Source organism: Chenopodium album, chromosome 7 (assembly GCF_948465745.1).
Source record: "Chenopodium album chromosome 7, dcCheAlbu1.1, whole genome shotgun sequence".
In the NCBI taxonomy this organism is placed as follows: Eukaryota; Viridiplantae; Streptophyta; class Magnoliopsida; order Caryophyllales; family Amaranthaceae; genus Chenopodium; species Chenopodium album.
The window spans coordinates 62,805,968-62,830,589 of record NC_137840.1 but is presented as its reverse complement, the minus strand read 5'-3'; the positions used below and the strand labels follow the sequence as shown (position 1 = coordinate 62,830,589).

The 24,622-nt window shown below is 36.1% G+C and overlaps 3 protein-coding genes and 2 pseudogenes across 3 annotated transcripts; 4 read left to right on the top strand and 1 right to left on the bottom strand.

Moving 5' to 3' along the window:
• The first annotated feature begins 266 nt into the window (after nt 1-266).
• On the top strand, nt 267-1,022 carry LOC145640445 (uncharacterized). Its single transcript, XM_081691724.1, has one exon. The coding sequence runs from the start codon at nt 267-269 to the stop codon at nt 1,020-1,022; it is 756 nt and encodes a 251-aa protein (XP_081547850.1).
• Nucleotides 1,023-6,616: 5,594 nt separating this feature from the next.
• On the top strand, nt 6,617-7,198 carry LOC145640444 (vacuolar iron transporter homolog 1 pseudogene; annotated as a pseudogene).
• Nucleotides 7,199-10,587: 3,389 nt separating this feature from the next.
• Nucleotides 10,588-11,516, top strand: LOC145638055 (vacuolar iron transporter homolog 1-like). The gene has a single exon (XM_081689024.1). It carries the CDS (start codon nt 10,724-10,726, stop codon nt 11,369-11,371), a length of 648 nt encoding a protein of 215 aa, XP_081545150.1. The 5' UTR covers nt 10,588-10,723; the 3' UTR covers nt 11,372-11,516.
• A 5,534-nt stretch (nt 11,517-17,050) lies between these two features.
• LOC145640443 (uncharacterized) lies at nt 17,051-18,617 on the top strand. The gene is made up of 4 exons (XM_081691723.1): nt 17,051-17,410; nt 17,494-17,842; nt 17,929-18,106; nt 18,191-18,617. Exons 1-4 carry the CDS (start codon nt 17,051-17,053, stop codon nt 18,615-18,617), a joined length of 1,314 nt encoding a protein of 437 aa, XP_081547849.1.
• A 4,620-nt stretch (nt 18,618-23,237) lies between these two features.
• On the bottom strand, nt 23,238-23,606 carry LOC145640442 (putative lipid-binding protein AIR1 pseudogene; annotated as a pseudogene).
• Between the last annotated feature and the right edge of the window lie 1,016 nt (nt 23,607-24,622).

Genomic DNA, 24,622 nt, shown 5'->3' with positions numbered 1-24,622 from the left:
TGTTAGTTGATTAACATTATGTTTAGCTTTAAATTGATTTTTATTAGACTATGTCCAATGTATGTCTATATTAGCTTAATGTAATTAATATGTAATTGCTTCCCTAGGCCTTTGTATATTTCCTAGGATATTTGTACTTGTATATAACCAATGTTAAGCAATGAGAATAGCCACGGATTACAATCCTACATGGTATCAGACTAAATTCGATCCCTCTTTCTCTCTACCTTCTCATCTCCTCCTATTCTCTTCTTCTTCTTCCTTCAATGGCAGCCATGTCTGACGAACCACCACCACAAAAATCTCCTCCTTTTCACCCCGCAATCGCCGTAAACAATATCAAGAGCATTATCCCTATCACATTGGAGATGAACAAGGGTCTCTACTCTTCATGGGCAGAGCTTTTTAAGGTCCATACCCGTGCGTATGACCTTATTTACCATATCATTCCCCCCGAAAACAAGGAAGAACTTGCTGACCCCCTTCTTTGGTCCCGTCTAGACGCCATTGTACTTGGATGGATTTATGACACTATTTCTCACGACCTTCTCACCACCATTCTTGAACCTGATTCCTCTGCTCAACAAGCTTGGGAACGCTTGAAAGATATTTTTCAAGACAACAAGAACTCTCGTGCCGTTCAATTGGAGGCTCAATTTTCTAGCATTGAGATGAAAAATTTCCCAAACGTTTCGGCTTATTGTCAACATGTGAAGATGCTCTCCGATCAGCTTGCTAATGTCGATGCTCCGGTCTCAAATCACCGCCTTGTCCTCACTCTTATACGCGGCCTCCCGAAATCCTTTGATGGAGTCGCTGCTATCCTCCAACAAACGGACCCTATGCCCTCATTCTACAAAGCTCGCTCCATGTTGACATTGGAGGAGTCGCGCCTTGCAAATCAGGCCGAGAACGAAGCACTCACTGCCGGCGCCGCCCTTGTCGCCACCAACACCGAAAGCTCATTCTACCATGACAACTCCTCCCCTGCTTCTTCTGATGATACTCGTTCTCACCACTGAGGAAATAGAAACAAGCACCGCGACGGTGGTCGCAACCGGGGTGGTGGTGGTGGCCGTGGAAGAGGCCAGAACAACAACAACCACCGCGGCAACAACCAGAACCACCACCAGCAGCAACAAACCCGAAACCAACAACAATGGCAACCTTGGGCTTAGTGGGCTCCTTGGCAACAATTCCCACCTTGGGCTCAAAAGCAATGGGTTGTGCCCCCTTGTCCTTACTCCACAAATGGCTGGCCTCGTCAAGTTGGGCCGCGGCAGCAAGGGATTCTTGGCCCAAGACCACAACAACAAGCTTTCACAGCAAGTGCTCCCTCTACTGCCAATTATGCGCCTACGGATATCAATGAGGCTATGCATACCCTTTCTCTTGCTCCTCCGGATGACGGATGATATATGGACACCGGCGCCACCTCTCACATGACTTCTCACCAAGGTACTCTCTCTTCTTATTTTAATTTGGGTAATAAACATAACATTATTGTTGGAAACGGGCATGGCATTCCAATTAGTGGCGTTGGTTGTACTACTTTACCTCCCCCCCACCCTCCCTTCTCCCTCAATAATGTCCTTCATGCTCCCAAACTAATTAAAAATCTGATTTCTGTTCGAAAATTCACATGTGACAATTGGGTTTCTATTGAGTTTGACCCGTTTGGTTTTTCTGTGAAGGACCTTTCAACGGGGACAACTCGTATGCGATGTGATAGCACCGGCGACCTTTATCCTATTTCTTCCATTCAAGCATCCCCCCCTCCACTTTTACTGCTTTATCTTCTTCTTTATGGCATAATAGACTAGGTCACCCCGGCGCCGATGTTTTGCGCTCTCTTGTGGGGAACAATTTTGTTAAATGTAATCGGATTTTAAGTACTCCTTTATGCTCTTCTTGTCCTCTAGGAAAACGTGTCAAACTCCCCTTCTATTCTTCTAATTCTCGTACTTGCATGCCATTTGATATTGTGCATAGTGACTTATGGACTTCACCAAAAATGAGTTCGGCGGGCCATCTTTATTATGTGTTGTTCCTTGATGATTTTAGCAATTTTCTATGGACATTCCCTATTTGTAAAAAATCACAAGTCCACTCCTATTTCCTTCAAATTCGTGCATATGCTAAAACTCAATTTGAACGTGAAATTAAATGTTTTCAATGTGACAATGGTAAAGAGTATGATAATGGTCCATTTCGCCAATTCTTTGAACAACATGGCATGCTCTTTCGATTTTCTTGTCCTCATACTTCCTCCCAAAATGGCAAAGCGGAACGAAAAATCCGTACCATAAACAACATGATCCGCACTCTTCTTGCCCACTCATCCATGCCCCCCTCCTTTTGGCACCATGCCTTACAAATGGCCACTTACTTACATAATATCCTTCCATCCAAAACAATTGCCCAAAATTCTCCAACAAAAATCCTATACACCAAAGACCCCTCATACTCCCACCTTCGTGTTTTTGGATGTCTTTGCTACCCCCTACTTCCCTCTACCACAATCAATAAGCTCCAAGCGCGTTCTACTCCATGTGCTTTTTTAGGATATCCCTCCGATCATCGTGGATATAAATGCTACGACATGTCTACCCATAAAATCTTCACTTCCCGCTATGTCATCTTTGATGAATCCCAATTCCCCTTCTCCAAAATTCACACTCCTACACCCACCACGTATGATTTCTTAGATCACACAATCTCCCCTCTCTTACTGCATCAAATGAGCAGCCATTCCAACTCTCAAAGGGCCCAGCCCACACCAGTGACAAACACACCACTATCCCCCACGGCCCACTCCTCTCCAGCCCACCCAAATCCCCATCTTCAAACTCCTATCTCTCACTCCCCCAATTCCACGGCCCAGCCCAACTCCCCCCCTACCCCGCCTTCTCTTAATGTCGCGGCCCAGCCCAACTTCCCCCCTAACCCGTCTTCTCCAAATGGGCTCACTGATCCAAATGGGCCGCCTTCTCCAAATGGCCTCACTGATCCAACCCACCCTCATATAACTCCAACTCTATCACCACAAATGGCCACTAGGAGTTCTCACGGTATTTTCAAACCGAAATGGCCATTCAACCTACATGTTTCGGCAACCCCTACCCCTCTTCCTCGCAACCCGATCAAGGCTCTTGATGACCCTAATTGGAAAAATGCCATGCTTGATGAATACAATGCCCTTATTAAAAATAAGACTTGGGAGTTGGTACCTCGTCCATCTAATGTCAATATTATTCCATGTATGTGGCTTTTTCGCCACAAGAAAGATGCTAACGGTGTTTTTGAGCGATATAAAGCCCGACTCGTTGTGAATGGCAGGAATCAACAGGTTGGAGTTGACTGTGATGAAACATTTAGCCTGGTGGTCAAACCGGCAACCATTCGAACTGTCCTCACTCTTGCTCTCTCAAAGTCTTGGCCTATTCATCAAATGGACGTGAAAAATGCATTCTTAAATGGTGATATTGAGGAAACAGTTTATATTCACCAACCACCCGGCTTTCGTGATCGAACCAACCCCGGTCATGTGTGTCGTCTCAACAAGGCCCCATATGGCCTCAAGCAAGCACCACGTGCGTGGTATCACCGATTTTCTACCTTTGTATCCAAACTTGGGTTCATTCATAGCAAGGTCGATAACTCTCTCTTCATCTATTGTCATGGGAAAGAAATTGCTTATATTCTCCTATATGTGGACGACATCATTCTCACTACCTCCTCCGACAAGCTTCGAAAATCAATCATGGCCGAATTAAATTCGGAATTTGCAATGAAAGACCTTGGCAAGTTGAGCTCCTTCCTCGGCATCTCTGTCACCCATCACAAAAATGGTCTTTTTCTCTCCCAAAAATCCTATGCTCAAGACATCATTGCTCGAGCAAACATGTCATCATGCAAACCATCATCAACTCCTGTTGACACTAAGGCTAAGCTTAGTGCCACCTCCGGACCCCCAGCCGAGGACCCCACTCTCTATCGAAGCTTGGCCGGCGCTTTGCAATATTTGACATTCACTAGACCCGACATCTCCTATGCCGTCCAACAAATATGTCTCTTCATGCATGACCCTCGCCAAGAACATATGTAAGCTCTACGACGAATTCTTCGATACTTGCAAGGCACTCTTAGACTTGGGTTGCACCTATACCCGACCTCTATCACGGGGTTAATTTCCTACACCGACGCGGATTGGGGTGGTTGCCCCGATACACATCGCTCGACCTCCGGCTACTGCATTTTTCTTGGGGATAATCTTATTTCATGGTCTGCTAAGAGGCAGCCCACTCTTTCTCGTTCAAGAGCCGAGGCCGAGTACCGTGGAGTCGCAAATGCAGTAGCCGAATCTTGCTGGCTCCGGAATTTATTACTTGAGCTTCGATGTCCAATAAAGAAGGCTACGGTGGTCTACTGTGATAATGTAAGTGTTGTGTATCTCTCCGCCAATCCCGTCCAACACCAACGCACAAAACACATTGAAATGGACATCCACTTCGTACGCGAAAAGGTAACCCGAGGTCAAGTTCGCGTACTTCACATTCCCTCTCGATATCAAATAGCCGACATATTCACCAAAGGACTTCCGCAGCTATTATTCGAAGACTTTCGTTCTAGTCTAAGCATTCGATTACCTCCCGCTTCGACTACGGGAGTGTATTAGACTATGTCCAATGTATGTCTATATTAGCTTAATGTAATTAATATGTAATTGCTTCCCTAGGTCTTTGTATATTTCCTAGGATATTTGTACTTGTATATAACCAATGTTAAGCAATGAGAATAGCCACGGATTACAATCCTACAATTTTGGTTGTTGTTCATTATTTATTTTGGTCATTGGTTTGGTACGTTACAAATAGAGTAGTTTGTTATTAACATTTAAGTGCTCTTCAAATTATATTTGCCCATAATTTTAAAATTAAAAAAAATACTTTTCATTATTTAAATTTAAACAATCATATAATTGAGATATTCGGTAATATTCTTTCTCTAGTGACCAGCATATCATTTAGCACACAATGATAAATTTATTCAAAAAAATAATACATTTAAAACAAAATGTCGATGTCATGTTTGATCAAATCCAATTTTCCGTTAGTTTTTTTAAACTAAACTATAATGTAATATTTTCTATCTTTTTTATTCTATATGCTGCTAATAGTAAAATTGGTTTTAAGATCACTAAATGAAGATGGACTAATAAAATCAAGAACTCAATGAATATGTTTAGTTACCTGAAAATTACATAACAACTTTCGCAAGATATTGTCGGCCTCAATAAGCATCAAGGCCCTCAACGGTTTAGTGGTAGCACCCCCTTTTTTTTTTTTCTTTTTTTTTTTTTTTTTTTTTTTTTTTTAATTTTTAAATTTTTTTTTTAAAAAAGTTAACTTCGAGTTCTAGTGGCAAATGACTTCTAGAATTAACTATTTATGTGCTCAAATGTTATAATATTTGCATACAAGATTACAAGTATTATACTTTTATATTATGTATCTATGTAATTATACGTTGGTACGTACTTGTAATTACTGGCATTTTTACTTAAATTTATTGACCCATAATTTAGAATCTAAAGAAATGATTTTATAAAGTAAAAATAAGGCGGATGTATTAAAAAAATAAATAAAAGGTGAAATGCAAAGAACACATAATATAAGGGTCTGTTTCCATTGACTGAACTCAGCTGAACTGAACTGAACTGAACTGAGCTGAACAGAACTGAACTGAACTGAGCTGAGCTGAACTGAACTGAATATTTTATAAGAGAAGGAAATTAGGAGGTGAGCTGAACTGAACTGAACTGAATTGAACTGAACTGAACTGAATTTCAACGTAAGAGAACATGCCCTAAGATGACACATGAAATTATTTTTTATTTTTTTATAGACAAAACAAGGTATAAATATAGTAAATCATTGTTGACAAACGGATATGAAATAAATTAAATATGAATATGAACACTATTAGAGGACCAACTCAACCAAAAACTTAAATTGTTAGAGGACCAGGAATATGTTTTATACTCTATCACTCCCCCTCACATGAAAGACCCTTTTGGGCTTGAAATGTGGATGTAACACATGCTCACCCATACTCGGTGCGAATTATTTCCACTTTGAAGGAGGGGCGGATGAGATTCGAACCCGTGATCTTTGTGTCACGCTGGCTCCGATACCATGCTAGTGGACTAACTCAACCAAAAGCTTAAGCTGTTAGAGGACCAGGAATATGTTCTATACTCTATCAAACACGAACATGAACATATGGATTATGAAGTGTATAATCAATTCTTCGACGGAAATTAAAAATAATACTAGTGTCATTGATGTTGTGGTTTTGTTAGGTAGATGGTTCTATTATGAATATAATGCCTAATTACAGGTTTTTCGTCATCAACATTAAACTAAATACTCTTGATCAATATTTTACATTTCAGTGGGCAAAGCACCTAAAATAAACATTTATAAATAGCATAGTTTAATTTGTGTAATGACATAACTCATTTATATCCCTTCTTTTAGTAACTTCTTCTAATTAAGTTCTAATTACACCAAAAAAAAAAAAAATGGAGCCAAATCAGTTAGTAAATACTACCATGAAGCCTAAAACAACCCAACATAAAACCAACCCCGACGAAGAGATGAGCCAACGTCGCATTGATCGATTAGCCAACGACGAATTTGAGTACAAAAAACAAGCTCAATGGCTTAGAACCATGATCCTAGAGACAATTGACGGGTTGTTTACTACTACCTCACTTATGATGGGTGTTGGTGTGATCACAAAACATTATCATGTTAAGGGTATAATAGTACTTTGTGGGTTAGCGGGCATCCTTTTTGGGGCTATTATCACGGCGGTGGGTGAGTTTCGGTCTATTAGTAGTCGGAGAAGAGAGGCCGACAAGGGATTAGTGCATCCATTACAGGGTGCTGTTTCGTCGGCCCTTGTGTTTTCGACGGGGGGCATGATCCCTTTGATGGCGGGGTTGTTTGTTAAGGGTTATGTTTTAAGGTTTGGCGCGGTGGCAGGGGTGATGAGTATGTGTTTCGCGGTGTTTGGGTGGTTAGGGGCGTTTTTGGGTGGTGCATCTTGGTTTAGGGCTGGTTTGAGGGTTTTATTGTTTTGTTGGGTGGCTATGGCTTTTACACTTGGTTTAGTTGTTCCTCAATGGTAATTGTTTTGGTTAACATGTTAGTTGTTCATTTTCATATGCCATATCATTATATATACTCAATATAAAGTATTATTGAAATTTAATAGCAGTATATGGTATTTCGTTACAATACATATAGTCGATCACTATAGCTTAGACACGTGGTGTAACATCATGTCCTAGCTAGACTTCGTTACAATGCATATAGTCGATCACTATAGTTTAGACACGTGGTGTAACATCATGTCCTAGCTAGACAAACAAAATCGAATAATTGGTCATATTGGTTTTAAATTTTTAATGGATCAAGTTTAAGATTGATTATGATCTTTATTTACAAGGGATTGATACATAGAAAATTTATAACAATTTGTGTAGATGAAATAATATTAGAGGAGTTTGAATAATCTCTTAATTATATCACTCTTGGAAATGGCCTTAATAAGTACCTAATTATAAGAAACTCCTGGCTAATACTCCGTAAGAACTAAGGATTTATATTATAATTGTGGATTAATGGAATTTAACAACTGTGGTTCGTTGACAAAACTTTACTTGCTTATTAGCTTTAATAAAAGGGGTGCAAATCGTTTCTCTCCGTGCAAATTATGCAATAGCATGTCCCTTTGCATGTCACAAGTTTCCTTGTAATATTTTACCAATAACTAAGTGAGAAATTGACAAACCTTTCAAACTTCAAATCATTAATATCATGTATCTGACTATCTGGTTATTATTTGTTAGTTATAGTTGTCATTATCATTAGTAAAAATTCATTAAAATAAAAAAATAAAAAAAAAATGAATTGAGCGAGGCACACTCCTGGAGCTCACATCCTTTAAAGATTACACAAATTTATTAATATATGAAGTTAGTGGCGATTTCACCGATGCCATCAAACTTTTTTAAAAATTCATCAAATATTATTGCGTAATTCAAAATTGACCAAATGCCATCTAATTTTAAAAAAATTTACCAAATGTTATTAATGATTGATTCTCCATTAGTCATTAGGGTTAATGATGACACATGTCATTTTATGATTGATTCTTTTGACTTACTATTTTATTTTAATTAAAAAAAATTATATCTCAATTTGCGTATTAAAATATTTTACGTTAAGGTTTTGGGATCAGATTAACCCTTATAGAAGTACAATTAAAGCTCTAAATTGATTTTTAAAAAAATAACATAAATGCTCCATTTTATGTGTCAAGAAAATCTCGATTGCATGTCGTTATTTTTTAACTATGAAAACTATGCATGTAAGGTTTTGAGGGACATTTGGGTCCTTTGAAAGATCCAAATAAAGCTCAAAATTGGCAATTATTGACATAAATGTCTCGTTTTACATGTTAAGATTGTTAATTTTATTACTGTGAAAATTGCAAAATGGCCCATTCACTTTTATTTGTACCCAATTCTGAGCTTAAGTTAGATCCATAGAGGTCAAATAGCGACACACAAATTGAGATATTTCTCGACATAAAAAAAAATAGTCGTTTACATTATTATTTTGCCAATTTCAAGCTTTATTTGTACCCATAACAGATAAAAAGGATCCAAAACCTTACCCGGGCAAATTTTTCTTAATAATATATAATTACAAATTTTTTTTTATAAAAATATACAAAAATTATTTACATAACAATAATATATGTGTTTTTATATATTGATAAAAAGTAGAGTCAGTAATCATATAAATAGTGTAAAAGACAAAATAATATTGCGATTATTATGCAACAGATAGAGTAGTAAACAATGAACTTTAAATTATGTTGATTGTGTAAAAAAAGCAAGAAGTTGATAGGTAAAGACACCCTCCAAAAAAAAGTTTGTTTAGTGACTTTATACCCAAGCATTGGATAGTGAAATACGAAGTATTATTAAGGGTCTGTATGTTCTGATTTATAGAATTGAGTTGAACTGAACTGAATTAATTGGAGTTGAACTGAATTGAACTGAATTAAATAGAGCTGAAATAAATTATTTATGAGATAAGAAAATTAGGAGCTAAAATGAATTGAACTGAAATAATTGGAGCTGAACTGAAGTGAAATTAAGTTAAAGCTAAAAGATTGTGGGTGGCATATATGTGTGGAGGGCATAATCTTTTAATTTACTATTCCGTCATGTGTATGTGTTATCACACCGTAAGTGTTGAGACTGTATAATAGGGACACACTCTTTCCTAATAATAACTATTACGGACTTCAGTTGTGCTCTCCATATTATTATTATATACCCTAATGTTTTTATGCTTTCTGCCTCAGCAATCCATTCATATTGTTTGATAGTAATTAATCAACTTCTGCTATTACTTTGTCGGATATAGTTGTTAAAATCTCGATCCTGATCTTACGATCCTACAATTCTACGATCCAAATTTGCGTGATCGATCCGGATCTTTGTTAGGAACTTAAAATTTGTAGGATCTTACGATCCTACTAGGATCTCAACACAACCCTAAGATTTTAATACGATCCTACAATCTGATCCAACATTTCACTATATTATGAGACTTTAATTTATTTTGACATATATATTTTTTTTAATTATTACTCATTAGGTTATATGCAACTCAATTTAATGTATTCAATAATTGACAACTTGTAATTGTCATAGTTAAGATCTTATTCTTGACAAATTTGCACATAATTTATCAATTTTAAACTTGTGTTAATAATCTCCTAATTACCATACGGACAAAGCTAAATGAAGATCGACCTTTCTTAAGCAAACCAATGTCTTTTATCATTGAAACCCCTTAGAAAAAAATGTTTGAGTAATAATGTATGTTAAAGTCAGATCATGTCAATTAATAAAAAAAGGAATAAAATATGTATAAATAATTAACATGATAAAGTATAATATATAATATTATTCGTTATAAATAAGTAGGATAGATCTTATGATCCTACAATCCAATTCTATCGATTCGATCCCACCTCCCTCATCGATCCAAGGTAGGATCCCAATTCTAACAACCTTACTCTGATTGTACATAAAATGAAGTGAATATGGTAGACTCTACATGACTATCATAATAACTTTTGAGAGTAATAATGCATGTTAAAGTCAGATTATAATGTGTCAATTAATAAAAAAAACGAATAAAATATAAATAAATCATTAACATGATAAAGTATATAAATTGTGTATAAAGTCAAAAAATAATACTAAGTAATAAAGAGTAACAAAAGCCTATGAAAACTACTAAACCAATCATATCAACTAGCATGCATCAAAGCCAAAAAAATATCCACCTTCCTTAAATTATTGAAATAGTGATTTTGACCACAAATGAATAAAGTTAATAGCTAGTGTTTTCATAAACATGTACTACTACTTATCCATGCATCTTTTGCTTTGCCATAAGATAAGTAGTGCTCATCCCCACTATTATTGCCTCTCTCAACCTCCCATAAATCACCATTTTATTTGTAGGCGTGTGTTCACCATACTCTTTTAATTAACTACAAAACTCATCTTATCTCATCATATTAAAAATATTTGAACTCTTTTTTATTACATTAATAAATATATATGGCTACTAAACAAAAAGCTCTTCCTCTCACCCTAGATGAAGAGAACCAACATGAACAAGTTATTGTTGATGATGAAAACAATGGTTTCGACTACTCGAAACGTTCTCAATGGCTAAGAGCCGCGGTCCTAGGAGCCAACGACGGGCTTGTTTCGACAGCCTCGCTCATGATGGGAGTAGGTGCAGTTAAGCAAGATGTCAAGGCTATGATACTTACCGGGTTTGCTGGCCTAGTTGGTGGGGCTTGTAGCATGGCTATCGGAGAGTTTGTGTCCGTGTACTCCCAACTCGATATCGAGGTGGCTCAGATGAAACGAGAGAATATGAGAAACGGAGGAATTGAGCAAGAAGAAGGTGAAAAGGAGGAGTTGCCTAATCCATTGCAGGCAGCATGTGCCTCGGCTTTTGCCTTTGCAGTGGGCGCTATGGTCCCGCTGCTGGCGGCATCGTTTATTAAGGATTATAAGGTAAGGCTTGGGGTGGTGGCGGCGGCGGTTACGTTGGCTTTGGTGGTGTTTGGGTGGTTAGGGGCAGTTTTGGGGAGAGCTTCGGGTTTAAAGGCTTCTTTGAGGGTTTTATTGGGTGGTTGGCTTGCTATGGTTATTACTTTTGGTTTAACTAAGTTGGTTGGGTCAAATAGGTTTTAAAATTTTATGCGTGTACTTGTTTATTGTTCCTTAATCCTTCCTTCCTTTTTTTAATTGACACGTTTTGACTGTTGCACTATTTACACACTTTACTTTGACTATATTATGTGATTTATACGTCGTAATGAAACATATATTCATGTGATTAGATGTTATATTACATATGTCATAATTAGAGTTGTCAAAAGCTGACCCGATCCGAAATACCGATCCAAACTCGATTATTAACCGACCCATCTAAACCCGAAAAAATGGTGACCCAAACCCGACCTGAAACCAACCCTAGACCCGGGTTGACTCGAGTATGTGAGGCCCAAATCCGAACATAAACTGACCTGGAGATGACCCGACCCGAATGTAACCTATAAATTATTGACCTGAATCGAACCCGACTTGAACCAAAATTAACTCAAACCCGCTTTAACCAGTCAAAACCCGAATTTAACCCGACTTTTTACTAACCAAACTTGAATTCAACTCGACCCGTTTCTAACCCAACCTGTTACAAACCCAACACGAAATTAACCCGACTTTTTATTGACCCGACCCAAATTAAATCCGACTTGTTATTAACCCGGCCTGAATTTTACCCGACCTATTACTAACCCGACCTAAAAATTCAACTCGATCTGTTACTAACCCGACTCAAAATAAATCAACACGACTTGTTATTGACCCGACCTAAATTCAACCCAAATTGTTCCTGACGTGATTTTAAATCACCTTAAATGCCATTTAGACCATCTTATTATTTTTTCATCAAAGCATTTTGTCTAGGGAGACCAAGTCAATCCAGGCCAGCAAAAGAAAGGAGCATCATCCCCAAATTTAAGAGTTAAATATAGTATATATTTGTTGTATGGTCAAAGGAGATAATTGTCTTCCTAAATTATAGACTATAGATCTCTCGTATGTTGCCATATATATTATAGTCAAATTAAGAAAATAACTAGATTGATAAAAATGATAATAACTCTTTATAGTTAGTTACGTTGAACCCGAATATGACCCGACCTGATTGTAACCCGCAAATTATTAACTTAAACATAACTCGACTTGAACCCGAGAATGACCCGACTTGGAATTGACCCAACCTGATTATAAACCGCAAATTATTGACTTGAATCGAACTCGACTTGAACCCGAGAATGACCCGACTAGAAAATGACCCGATGTGATTATAACCCGCAAATTATTGACTTGAACCGAACCCGATTCAAACCCGAGAATGACCCAACCTAATTCAAACCCGCAAATTATTGACTTGAACCAAACCCGACTGGAACCCAAGAATTACCCTTACCCGTTTTAACCCGTTTAACCCGAATTAAATCAGATCTATTGTTCACCCGACTCAAATGTAACCCGATATGTTAATAACCCGACCTAAACTCGACCCAAACCCGATAAGATGTATGACTCGACGTGGCTCGACTCAAGCATGACCCAACCTAAACCCGATCCGCATAAGTTACGGCATTAGCCCGAACTGACCCGACTCACTCTTACTCGATTCGTTTACACGGAATGACAGCTCTAGTCATAAACTCATAATGAATTTTTTTAAAATATCAACTTTTATATGTTTTGCTTATTGTTAATGTCCTCAATGGTTGAATACTTGAATTTGTGCATTGACAAATAAACGTGAAGTAAGAAACATGTGAAATAAAAATAACGGAGGAATTATAAGTTTAGAGAAAATAATGTTAAGCACAAATCAACCATATTATAATTAGTGGTAAAAAATATACAAACAAAAAACACTACTCCCTTCGTTTCATAATGTTAGTCCCGTATATAATTTTTGACATTTCAAAAATCTACTCATATGTATCAATTTTAACTTAATTTTTTTTTTTTTTTGAATTAATTAGTTGTGGATTGATGACATGACTCTAAGTAAGGAAATGTCTACCTTGAATTATTCAATTATGACTTATGTTGTTCAAAAAAAATAAAAATAAAAAAAAAAAAAAACTTAAATAAGGTAAACCAATTATGAACTATTTTATACTTTAATGTTAGATTCCAAATATTTTTCTTTTCTTATAATATGTGATTCATTCCATATGAAACTAATATTATGAAACGGAACGAGTATTAACTTTGGTAATAAATCAACCATAATAATATATAAATTTATTGTTAGATGAGATAATGGCGGGGATTCCTAACAAGATGAATTAATATTTTGACACGTGTTACATCCTGGCGCTGTTTTTTTCTCCAAAACTCCCCTTCCCTTTTTACTTTTTTTTTTTTTAAAAAAAAAATGATTCTATACTAATATCATTCCAAATCTTTTATATTATCTTTATGACAAATATATATTCCTTTTAATTTGGTGTTCATAATTATTCAATATACATTTACCTAAATAATTATTTCAACTTCTGTAAAAAAAAAAAAAAAAGACTTCTTTTTAACTATCTTTTAAATGGAGTATAACTAGATTTTGCCAAAAGAGTTATAATAAATTGATTCATATAATAGATGTTAAAGAAATTACTTTAAAACATCACTTAATTTTTTTTTTTCAAATACCTCTAGCTAATATTTTATTTCAATTTCAATTCGATATAAATATATATTCAAGTTAATTATAATTTTGTTTATGAAATTTTACTAGTATACGTACATATTATCACAAATTGATTTATAGAGTATAGTATAGTTATAAAATAAATGTTGTGTTTTGTTTAAAATAAATAAATAATAAAAAATAAAAAAAAAATAAATATATAAATGTTGTGTTTAACAAATATTTTTTTTTAGATATAAAGGTTTATATATTATTTGTATTTTTGTGTATGAACTTTTATTAATAATTTTAGTAGAGAGTTTTTTTTTTTTGAAAAGTTTAGTAGAGATTTTAGTTTGTTGTTCGATTGTTTTTTTTTTAAAAAAAAAAACATTTATAAATAAGTATTCACTAATATGAGTTATATGACCACTAGACTTGATCAAGCCTCGCCAGTAAATTTCTCGAGTTTGGACAGACTTAAAAAAAATAACCATTTTTTAGATAATTTTTTGTTTTGCCTATTAATACAAAGTATGTATTATGACATTATAGTTCTCTATACGGAAATTTCACCAAATGCCACTGACAAATTTAAAAATTCATGAAATGCCATCGCACTTTTCAGAATTCACCAAATGCCACTCACAAACAGTAAAATGTCATGTCGTGCCATTAATGAGGTCTGGACGTTAACATTCCGTTAATGCGAAATGACCATTATACCCTTATTTGGGGTTAATGGCGCGTGAATGATCATTGACTCTCTGACTTCTTCAATTTAGATCAAAAAAAAAAAAAAAAAATCCATCATTCTTCTTCTCTGTTCTTCGAACTTTCACCCTTCATTCAAACTCTCAAATCCATACTCAAACTAGAAGCAATCGTTAACACCTGAACAAAACACTCCTAAAAATTTAATCTTTTTTGCGATTGAAGTTGCGCGAACCAGTACAGCAGTGACAACTAGGGGAGGAAGTAGAAGCAAAAAGCTCTTGAATTTGAGTTTGGGGTGTTCGACATAGCATTCAAGGTAATAATCGCTCTTTCGCTTTTCCATTCGCGTTTTGAATTTGGCATTTTTTTGCGAAAATTGAGTTAGGTTTAGGGTTTTTTGAAACGTTCATGTTAAATGTGATTACTTGAAATGACTGTGTGAATTATTGTTACATTTGATATTAAAATTGTTATTTGTTGGTATTGATTTGACATTGTTATGTTTTGTGATTGTGAGGTCTTTGAATTCCATATTTCGCAATTTTGTGTACTGGTATGTTAGGGTTTGGTATGTGGTTGTTGATATGAATCATATGTGTTGATATGAATCATATGTGTTGATATGAATCATATGTGTTGATGTTCAGTATGTAATGTGTCTGTAATTTGTTGTTTATAGGATGAGTAAAGTGTGGCTTGATGTCCATTATAGAGATCTGGGGTTTGATGTATTGGTTGATGATACTGACAGAACAAGTTTAATGGACTTGTATGAGTTTATGTTTGAGGACTCTGTTAAGCAAAATGTGATCCTTCCAAAGTACTTTAGTTTGTATGTACTGCCACCTAGAACTAATAGGAACTTGGAGTTGTGTTCTGATAAGGATATGCTGAAAATGTGGGAGTGGTTTGGACATAAGGAAACAATAGTAATCTATTTAGAGGAAAAAGAAAGTCCTAGTCTGGTGTTTAAGGATGCTGAGGATAATTGGCAAAAAAGGATTAAGGCCAAGGCTGAGAAGGCTAGGTTAGAAGCTGAAAAGGCCCAGGCTGATAGAGAGTTAGAGGAACTGGAACCTTTTACAGTTGCAGTTGAGGTTCCTGTTGCTAATGTGGATGGGGGAGAGGATGAGTACGTAAGAGTGTTTGAGACTCCATTAGCTGATGAGGTTTTTCCTGGGCAATCTCAACCTGAGCCTGAGCAAAATACTCAACCATCTACCCCACCTAAACACTGTCAACCAACTTCTCCTCTCAACCAACCCAAAACCTCAGGTGTGAGGAGGAATATAACCCCAAGGAAAAGGAAGAGAACACCCAAAAAAAAGCCACCACCTCAAACCACCTCACCAGCTCAAACCACCTCACCACCTCAAACAACCTCACCACCTCAAACTGACAACCAAAATTTCCAAACTGACTCACCACCTCATTCACCCGAAGCACCACATTCACCTGAACCACAACCACCATCACCACCTGTTTCACCTGAAGCACCACAATCACTTGGACCACAACCACCATCACCACCAGTTCCTCAGACAGAAATAGTTGCAGCTCAAACATCAAAACCAGCTACTACTATGCTTAAGAAACCTAAAAAAATTGGTAGATCAAGGCCACCAGGATTTAGAACCAAAAAGAGCTGTGGAAAAAGGGTTGCTGGGGGGAGTAATGATGAAGGTGTGAGCTTAAGGAGATCTGAAAGACACAAGAAGCCACCAGCTGGGGTTGAAATTAGTGAGGATGAGTGCTCTAATGATGATGAGAGTGTGAGGATTCAGATTACATTCAATCTGGCAGTGAACAATATGATGATGATTTGGATCTTGCTGACTTCATAGAAGATGAGGAAGAAGTACAATGCCTGTATGATGACATCCCACCCAAAGAATTTGAAGATTACCTTGATGGGACCCAAGCAATGGATAAGACATACAAGAATGGCAAGGTTTGGAGAGATTGTGAATTTGGAAGCATTAAACTGGAGCCATGGTTGATTTTTGCAGACAAAGAGTCATTCTATGAAGTGTTTAAGGATTTTTGTGTACAAGAAGGTTTTGGAGTTTTTGTTGAAAAGAGTGACCCTACCAGGTTTTATAGCAAGATGTGCTATAGATGGTTGCAACTGGAGAATCCATGCATCAAGCATGGCTGACAAAGTGAGCTGGGCAATCAAGACTTTGACAGGGGAGCATGCAACTTGTGGCAGGCTTGAGATAAATCCAATTGTTGGCTGTGATTGGCTTTGCAGACATCTGCAATCAGATATTCAAGCCAATCCAGATATCCCAGTTAAGTCTCTGCAAAGAATCTGTATGGAAAGTTAAAGAATTCAAGTGAAGAAAAGGTTATTTTACAAGGTGAAAGCAATTGCCAAGGAGCTCATTCATGGAGGATTTGGAGAGGCCTACAGTCTCCTTCCAAGATATGCTGAGATGGTCAAGCAGACCAATCTAGGGAGTTATGCACTAGTGACATGGACACAAGTTTGTGCAAATGTCCAACCTAGGTACAAAGCATGCTTCTTTTCTTTTGCTGCACAAGTTAGAGGTTTTTTTAGAGGCTGTAGGCCAATCATTGGCATTGATGGAGCCCATCTTAGTGGATATTACAAAGAGATACTGCTAACAACTGTTGGAATTGATGGGAACAATGAGATATTTGTGTTTGCTTATGGCATAGTCAGTACAGAGAGTGTTGAGACTTGGGGTTATTTTATGAGGAATTTAAAGTGCCTCTTTGAGAAAGAGGGATGCAACAGAGATGATTGGACATTTCTTTATGACAGGATGAAGGTAAATCAGTCTCTTTAGCATACACTTGTTTTTTTTTTATTACTTTACAGTACTGTTTCCTCACTTGTAATATGGTTTTGCAGGGAGTTGATGCAGCAATTATGGAGACATTTCCCAGAGCTAGTAGAAGAATATGCCGTCAACACTTGTACAACAACTGCAAAACAAAAGGCTTTAGTGGAACAGCATTTCACAAACTGTTTTGGGTTGCTGCTGATGCTTACAATCCATATGTTTTCAACAAAGCAATGGAGAAGATTCATGCCTACAATCCAGATATTGTTCTGTATTTGGAGAGTACCACTGAAGTTTGGTCAAGGCATCAGTTTGACCTAGTTGTCTGTTGTGACCATAACACAACAAATTTTGTTGAATCATTCAACTCTTGCACCAAGCCATACAGGGATCTACCTGTGTTAAAGCTTCTTGAAGGTTAAACAAGCATTTTCTCATGTTTTATCACTTTGCAAATGCCATTTCACCCTAGTTTAATTTTGCAACTGGTTTTAATTTTGCAGCTATAAGGCAATGGTGCATGAAAAGGATGGCTCCAAGGTTTGATAAAGCAACTTCAATGGGGGATGGGGAACTCACTGAGTATGCAACAAAGATCTTGCAAACAAGATCAGATGAGTCCAGGTTCTGCTATGCTACACCATGTGGGGGTGATGAGTTTGAGGTGAGAGATGCACATGTGTACTATCCCATCAAACTAGGGGCTGGAACTTGTGGTTGTGGGAAGTGACAACATTCAGGGATCCCATGTAAGCATGTGCTCAGGGTGATTTACCACCAAAGGCTGCAAGCTACAGATTTTGTATCACCTTATTTCAAAGGGAGGGCATACAAAAACACTTATGGAGAGCATATGCACCCAATGCCTGACCAAACTCAGTGGCCTTCATTCAACCTCCCTGACATACTACCACCCTTAGTGAAAAGATTAGCAGGCAGACCCAAGAAACAGAGAGGAAGAGGGGCAAATGAAGCAAGAAAGGGAAAGAGACATAGTTCAGTCAAGTGCAGCCTATGCAAAGAATTGGGCCACAACATGAAGACATGTGCAACAAAGAAAAAGAGTGCAGCAGCAAGTGCAGCAAACAACAACACTGAGCAGCCTGAAGCAACAACTGCAGCAATCAACAACAATGCAGGGGCTGAAGCAAGCACTTCAAAGACCAAGAAGAGGTCAAAGAAAGCTGCATAAACTCCACAACCCTGCCCTTTTGAATGCACATCATATTTGTTAATGAAATCCTAATTTTTGAACATTAATATTCCACTGTGTGCTGTACCTAAGTGTTTTGTTTGTTGGGAAAAATTCTGAATTATGTCAGCAAGGGCATTTTATTTTGAGATGAACAGAAAACAGTAGCCATAATTTTTTGGATGAACATGATTGCAACTTATCGTATTATACTAGAAATGTTTAAATTAACACTTTATTTACTTTCATTACAATTACATTGTTGTTCACTTCATCATTACAATCACAACTATTACACACATAACAACTCCTACTTTCATAATAGAATTGAGAACTTTTTGTTGCTGCCTCACTTTCTTCTTCAATTGCTTCAATTCATCATACACATCGCTATGTCCCGATCCATCCCTATCATAACAATTTCCCCTACTTTGAGCTTCTTCCGGCTTGAGGACTTTACATCATTTGAAACTATTACACGAGTCGCACTTGTAATAAAGCCTTTGAGGATTTGATGTTGACTCCGAACTTCTAATTGCGTATTTCCGACCACAACCGCAAAACTTGTTTGGAACTCTTACATATGCATACTCGTATGTGGAGGAGGATGTGTTTGATAACAAACTCATGATTATGCATGTAGAGGGATGCAATGTGTGTTCTAAGTCTCATATTTATACAACAAAGTGGGTGCAACGGCTATTTTACCCCAACAATATTTCAAAAATGTTCAAATAAACTAGCCGTTAGTACTCATTTGATTAGAGGGTTATTGTGAAATAATTTACAAAAGTAATGGCATTTCATGCAAAATAATAATTTGTAAATGGCATTTTGTGAATTAAGAATCCTAGTAACGGACTGTTAACGTCCAGACCTCATTAATGGCACGACATGACATTTTACTGTTTGTGAGTGGCATTTGGTGAATTCTGAAAAGTGCGATGACATTTCATGAATTTTTAAATTTGTCAGTGACATTTGGTGAAATAGTCGTTCTCTATATTTGATTTGTATGTTTATCAAATTTTATTTGTTGAATATAATCAATTTTCTTAAAAAAAAAAAAAATAATTAGACTTATCGTGCATGGCACGGACCTTAAGCTAATTTTGACTATTTTTAAGTTCAGTCAACTAATGCAAAGTGCAATTTTATGAAAATTCTATAGTAGTCATTCTTATTGAAATGACTACAACAAAGTACCACTATACTTAATTTTTAAGTCAGATTTGATAGATTATTTATGTTTGTCGAACTTATTAAAAAAAAAAAAATCAAAAAAAAAAAATCGAAAATTAATCAAAAATGATTTTACCTTCATATAAAAAACGACTTACATTCTTTAAATTAAAAAAAAAATTAAAAAAAAAAAAAAAAAGTTGCATAGTCACGCAACGTGGATTAAAATTACTCCGTATGAAAATTTGTACGGAGTACGATGAAAAGAAAAGCAAATGGGACCTTTTTTTGCTGGGCTCTTCAAAGTAAACCACAGGACAGCAACACACAGTAGGTTCGCTTAAATACGAAGCCAATTATGACCACAGAAAAAACATGAGAAGAGCCCGTCTAAAATAAATGACGAGAAACTTCCAGTTCTTGTTTAAAATAGAGAGATAACCCCATTAAACCTTAAACCCTAGATTGCAGAATTAAGATTTAAAATTTGAGCGATCTATTTGATGGAGATGACTCCCATAATCAATCATTTACAGGTATGCAATATATCTTTTCATTTAGTTTATAATCTATTTTTGATGCAAAAAAATTCAAGGAGTTGGTATATTTAGTTTATAATCTATAATTGTGAAATTTTTGAATTTTAACTCTGTAATTTCTCTAAAATGATTGTAATTATTGGTTAATGAAAATTCCAAAAAAAATTTAAATCTTTAAAATTTTCTGTTAAACCCTCTGTTTCAAGTCGTCAATTGTATATTCAATGTTGAAATTTATCTGGGTTTTGTTTCTTTAATTTAGTTGATTATTCACAATAAGATATGCGATCGAATATAAAATATTTTTTTTGTATTTTAATGATTTTTATGTGGGTTTCTTTGTTTTTTTGAATGTGATCTGTATACATCTTTATATTGTTGTGATTACTCGAGACTTGTAAGTACATGCTTTCGGGTGCATCTAATATTACCATGGCTTCACACATCTCTATTACACGATTTCAATTAATATCGTGGGATAGATTGTATTGGGTGAAGCTAGATTAAATGTTCTCCTTAAAACCAATGCGACCAATCTATATGTTGCTTTGTACGTTAAGGGAACTACACTATTTTGTAATCTAATGTCACTCGAAATTTAAATTACATGTACACTAATTTCTGATGTCCGGATGGACCGAAACTTTGTCTTAGTTTCCAAAATAATTCGGTTTAGAATTATGATTGGCACAATTTGCAATGAGCTAGATCAATTGTGAAGATCATGCTATGATTTCTTAGTTATGAGGGGTTGGAATAAAGTACCGACAAATTATGGTAAAACACAATTTGTGAACTCTAGCAAAGGTCCATGAGTTTGAGCTGTGCCCTTGTGCATATTGGGATTTACGGTAACATCGGAAATTAATTTTAACTCACTTTTAATTGATAATGGCACACCTTTATGTGATAAGAACATTAAAAACTATGCACTCACATAGGGTGTGCCAAAATCAACTTATGGTGTGTCAAAATCACTTTCCGATAGCATCTTAGAATTGTGTTCCACACTTGTCATTTCTCTTGATGTACAAATTGAAGACATATATACCCCTTGATTTACAAATTCATGAAAATTAAACTTATGAACTTAGAATTTCTCGACATATAATGGCTCGATGAGTGATGCTTCACTAGCTGTGTGGACATTCATCCAAAGCCTCACTGCAAAAGCTTGATTAATTTGGAGTCGTCTTGCACTTGATGTGTGAGTAGCTCTTATACGTTCTATGTTCATTTCTACTGTATTAATTTTCTTCTAGGTACTCCTTTATTTTTTATATTTTGTAAGAAATTTTACACAAGTTTTAAAATCAAACATTGGAAATTCCCTTAGTCATATTTTTTTGGGTTTTTCTATACAGTGCCCCTGAGGTATTGACTTTTCTAAATTGTGCCCACCCATTTTTAAAATTCCACGCTGTACCCCAAAGGTACCTTTAGAGTCTATGATGTAACCCTACTCTAACCCCTTCGTTAACTTAAATATAAATAAATTAAAAAAAAAAAAACTCAAACACCTCTCTCTCCTCTCTCACAACTACCCACCAGCCGCACCACCGCCGCACCCCCAGATGCACCACCGAGCCGCGCTCCCCTCTCCTCGACCCACCACCACGCGCATCATCCCTCCTCTCTCCTTCTCTCTCACTAGAGCCGCAACCGCACCACCGCGCACTGTATGTTGCCCAGCTTATCGTTCTTCATGCCCAAATTCGACCAATTGAACCATATTCGTGCAGATTTTCATTGGAAAAATCAATTAAAACAAGTTTTGTGTATTTAATCTCAATCTAATTGAACCAAAATTGGTTATTTAGCAATTAAAATCAAATTGGGGGAAAAATTAGAGTTTTCTATTATTTTGAACTAAATTCTTTGATTTTAAAACAAAAACAACAATTAACAACTTAATTTTGCAATTTGAATCCAATGAAACAAAAGCCCTAAACCAATTTGTCGAAATTTTAATTTGAATTTGAACTAAATTCCTCCATTGCATTCAAACACTTTCTTTAGTGGTGCACTATGTGGTGACTCGCGCGGTGGTGGATTAAGGAGAGAAGAGCGCGGCTAGGTGGAGCGGCTGGGGGTGTGGGGGTGCGGCTGGTGGCTGGTGGGTAGTTGTGAGGGAGGAGAGAGAGGTGTTTGGGGTTTTTTTTTTATTATTTTTTTAATTTATTTATATTTAAGATAACGGAAAGTTAACTTAAGTTAACGGAGGGGTTAGGGTAGGGTTACATCATAGACACTAAAGGTACCTTGGGGGTACAGCGTGGAATTTTAAAAATGGGTGGGCACAGCTTGGAAAAGTCAATACCTCAGGGGCACTGTATAGAAAAACCCTATTTTTTTTCTCCTCTTCAAATATTTATCCTCCGTTTTTTTAGTTGACACCGTTTGACTTTTACTCTATTCACACAACACGCTTTGACTCGCTTTTGTGGTTTATAGATATGATAAAAAAATCTTATTAATATCTACTTTTTTTAATTTTACATTGTTGATAATTAGAAATATTGATTGTTAAAAACATGCGTTAGCAAACGTGATAATAGAAAGGTGTCAACTAAAAAAAAAAACAGAGGAAATATTATTTTTTAATGATCTACTATGGAAACTCATTATTTCATTAGGTAAATTTATTGAGGAATAAAATATTACTAATCAAACCTCTGAGATTAATTTGCAAAATAAGTAAATAACTTATTGAACAATAATATTCATACAAGAGTACACAATTAATGAGAAATTAAAAATGCAATAGCTTAATCAGAACTAACTTACCCAGGGGTGTAATACACAACTTAAACATGAAGTAATGAAATTAACATCACAAGAAAAAGAGGCAAATTACTCATGAAGTAATGAAATAAACATCACAAGAAAAAGAGATAACTTAGGCACGGGGAGGAGGGCATAGGAAGTCACTAGGGAGCTTGCAATCACAATAGTTGACAAGAGCTGTAAGATCAACGTTTAGGTTGAGGTTAACAAGGCCTAACACATTAGCATGAACCGCAGTGCAAAGGCAAGCAGCAGCATCTAGCTTAACAAGATTACCTACAAGGCTACAACAAGCTGCCTTCTTAGGGGATCCAACACGAAGGTGAACAAGATCGAGCACATCTGCACACACGTTCAACTTAAGGGTATCCGGGGGGCATGACTTAAGAGGACGTGCTACATATGAAGCAAAGGCTAGGTTGAACAAAACAAGGTTCAATGCAAGAAAGAGAGCAATTGAGGCAGTGTTTTTAGATGCCATTTCTTAAAACTATGATAAATTTCGCTTCTTTAGAGCTAACTTGAAGAGATGATGAACACAAGATGTGAAGTAAATTGTTTGTGTTGGATGATGAAACTCATATCAAAGTTGAGCTATTTATATATTTTCAAGGCCTTAGTATTGCATGGGAGAATATTTTGAGACATTGAGCTGGATGAGTTTGAATTATGGAGGATCCAATAATGTTTATAGTATCACGGGTTGGTTCATCGCACATGGTTGTTATATTGTAATTTTAATTTGCATGTTATCATTGAGAGTAAGCGTACAAACTAAACAACTAAGCATTGACATTATTAGTACGTAGAATATCGTATCCAAATTTTAAAATTGCTTAGCACAAAGAATTCAAATCTGGAGTACATGTATGTTTGATATTATTCGGTGGACTACAATTAGTAATATATGACTATTTTACGAAAATTAAAAAGTACAAAATTGAATTATTATGACCCTTTGTTACTTAAAAGGTTAGTTAGCGTGGAACGAAGGTGGTGTAATAATAATTTTAGTAAAATAAATTAATGAATCAATAATAACTACCCCTCCGTGTTTATAAATTATAATAGTTACCATTTGCATAAATATTAGGAAAAATTGTCAAGAATAAAATGATCTTTCAATGGTCTTCTAAAAATAAAATCACCTTTTGATTATTCCAAAATAAAACAACCTTTGACATAAATGTGCTCAAAATAGAATTTAATCAGTTGCAAGTCATTGTGACACGTGTCACAATGTGATTAGTAGTTTTTTTTTTTTTTTTTTTTTTTTTTTTTTTTTAAGTTTTTTCTTTTTTACAAAAATGATTTTAATTGTAAAAAAAAAAAACAACTTTCACTCAACCATCACACTTCATCGACCACCACCCGCCAAGCCACTAACACCATCACCACCCCATTCATCCACAATCCACTCGCATTCATTGACCCAGCCACCAGCCCACTTGCAAAAACCCCGCACTGCCCTACCCTTGTCTTTTGCGGTGAACTCCA

Bases quoted from the DNA above. Each gene is read 5' to 3' on its own strand.
- LOC145640445 (XM_081691724.1), top strand. From the start codon at position 267: ATGGCAGCCATGTCTGACGAACCACCACCACAAAAATCTCCTCCTTTT.
- LOC145638055 (XM_081689024.1), top strand. From the start codon at position 10,724: ATGGCTACTAAACAAAAAGCTCTTCCTCTCACCCTAGATGAAGAGAAC.
- LOC145640443 (XM_081691723.1), top strand. From the start codon at position 17,051: ATGGTCAAGCAGACCAATCTAGGGAGTTATGCACTAGTGACATGGACA. The intron at 17,843-17,928 runs GTTAAACAAGCA...TTAATTTTGCAG, and splicing joins TGTGTTAAAGCTTCTTGAAG to CTATAAGGCAATGGTGCATG. The intron at 18,107-18,190 runs GTACTATCCCAT...GCATGTGCTCAG, and splicing joins GAGGTGAGAGATGCACATGT to GGTGATTTACCACCAAAGGC.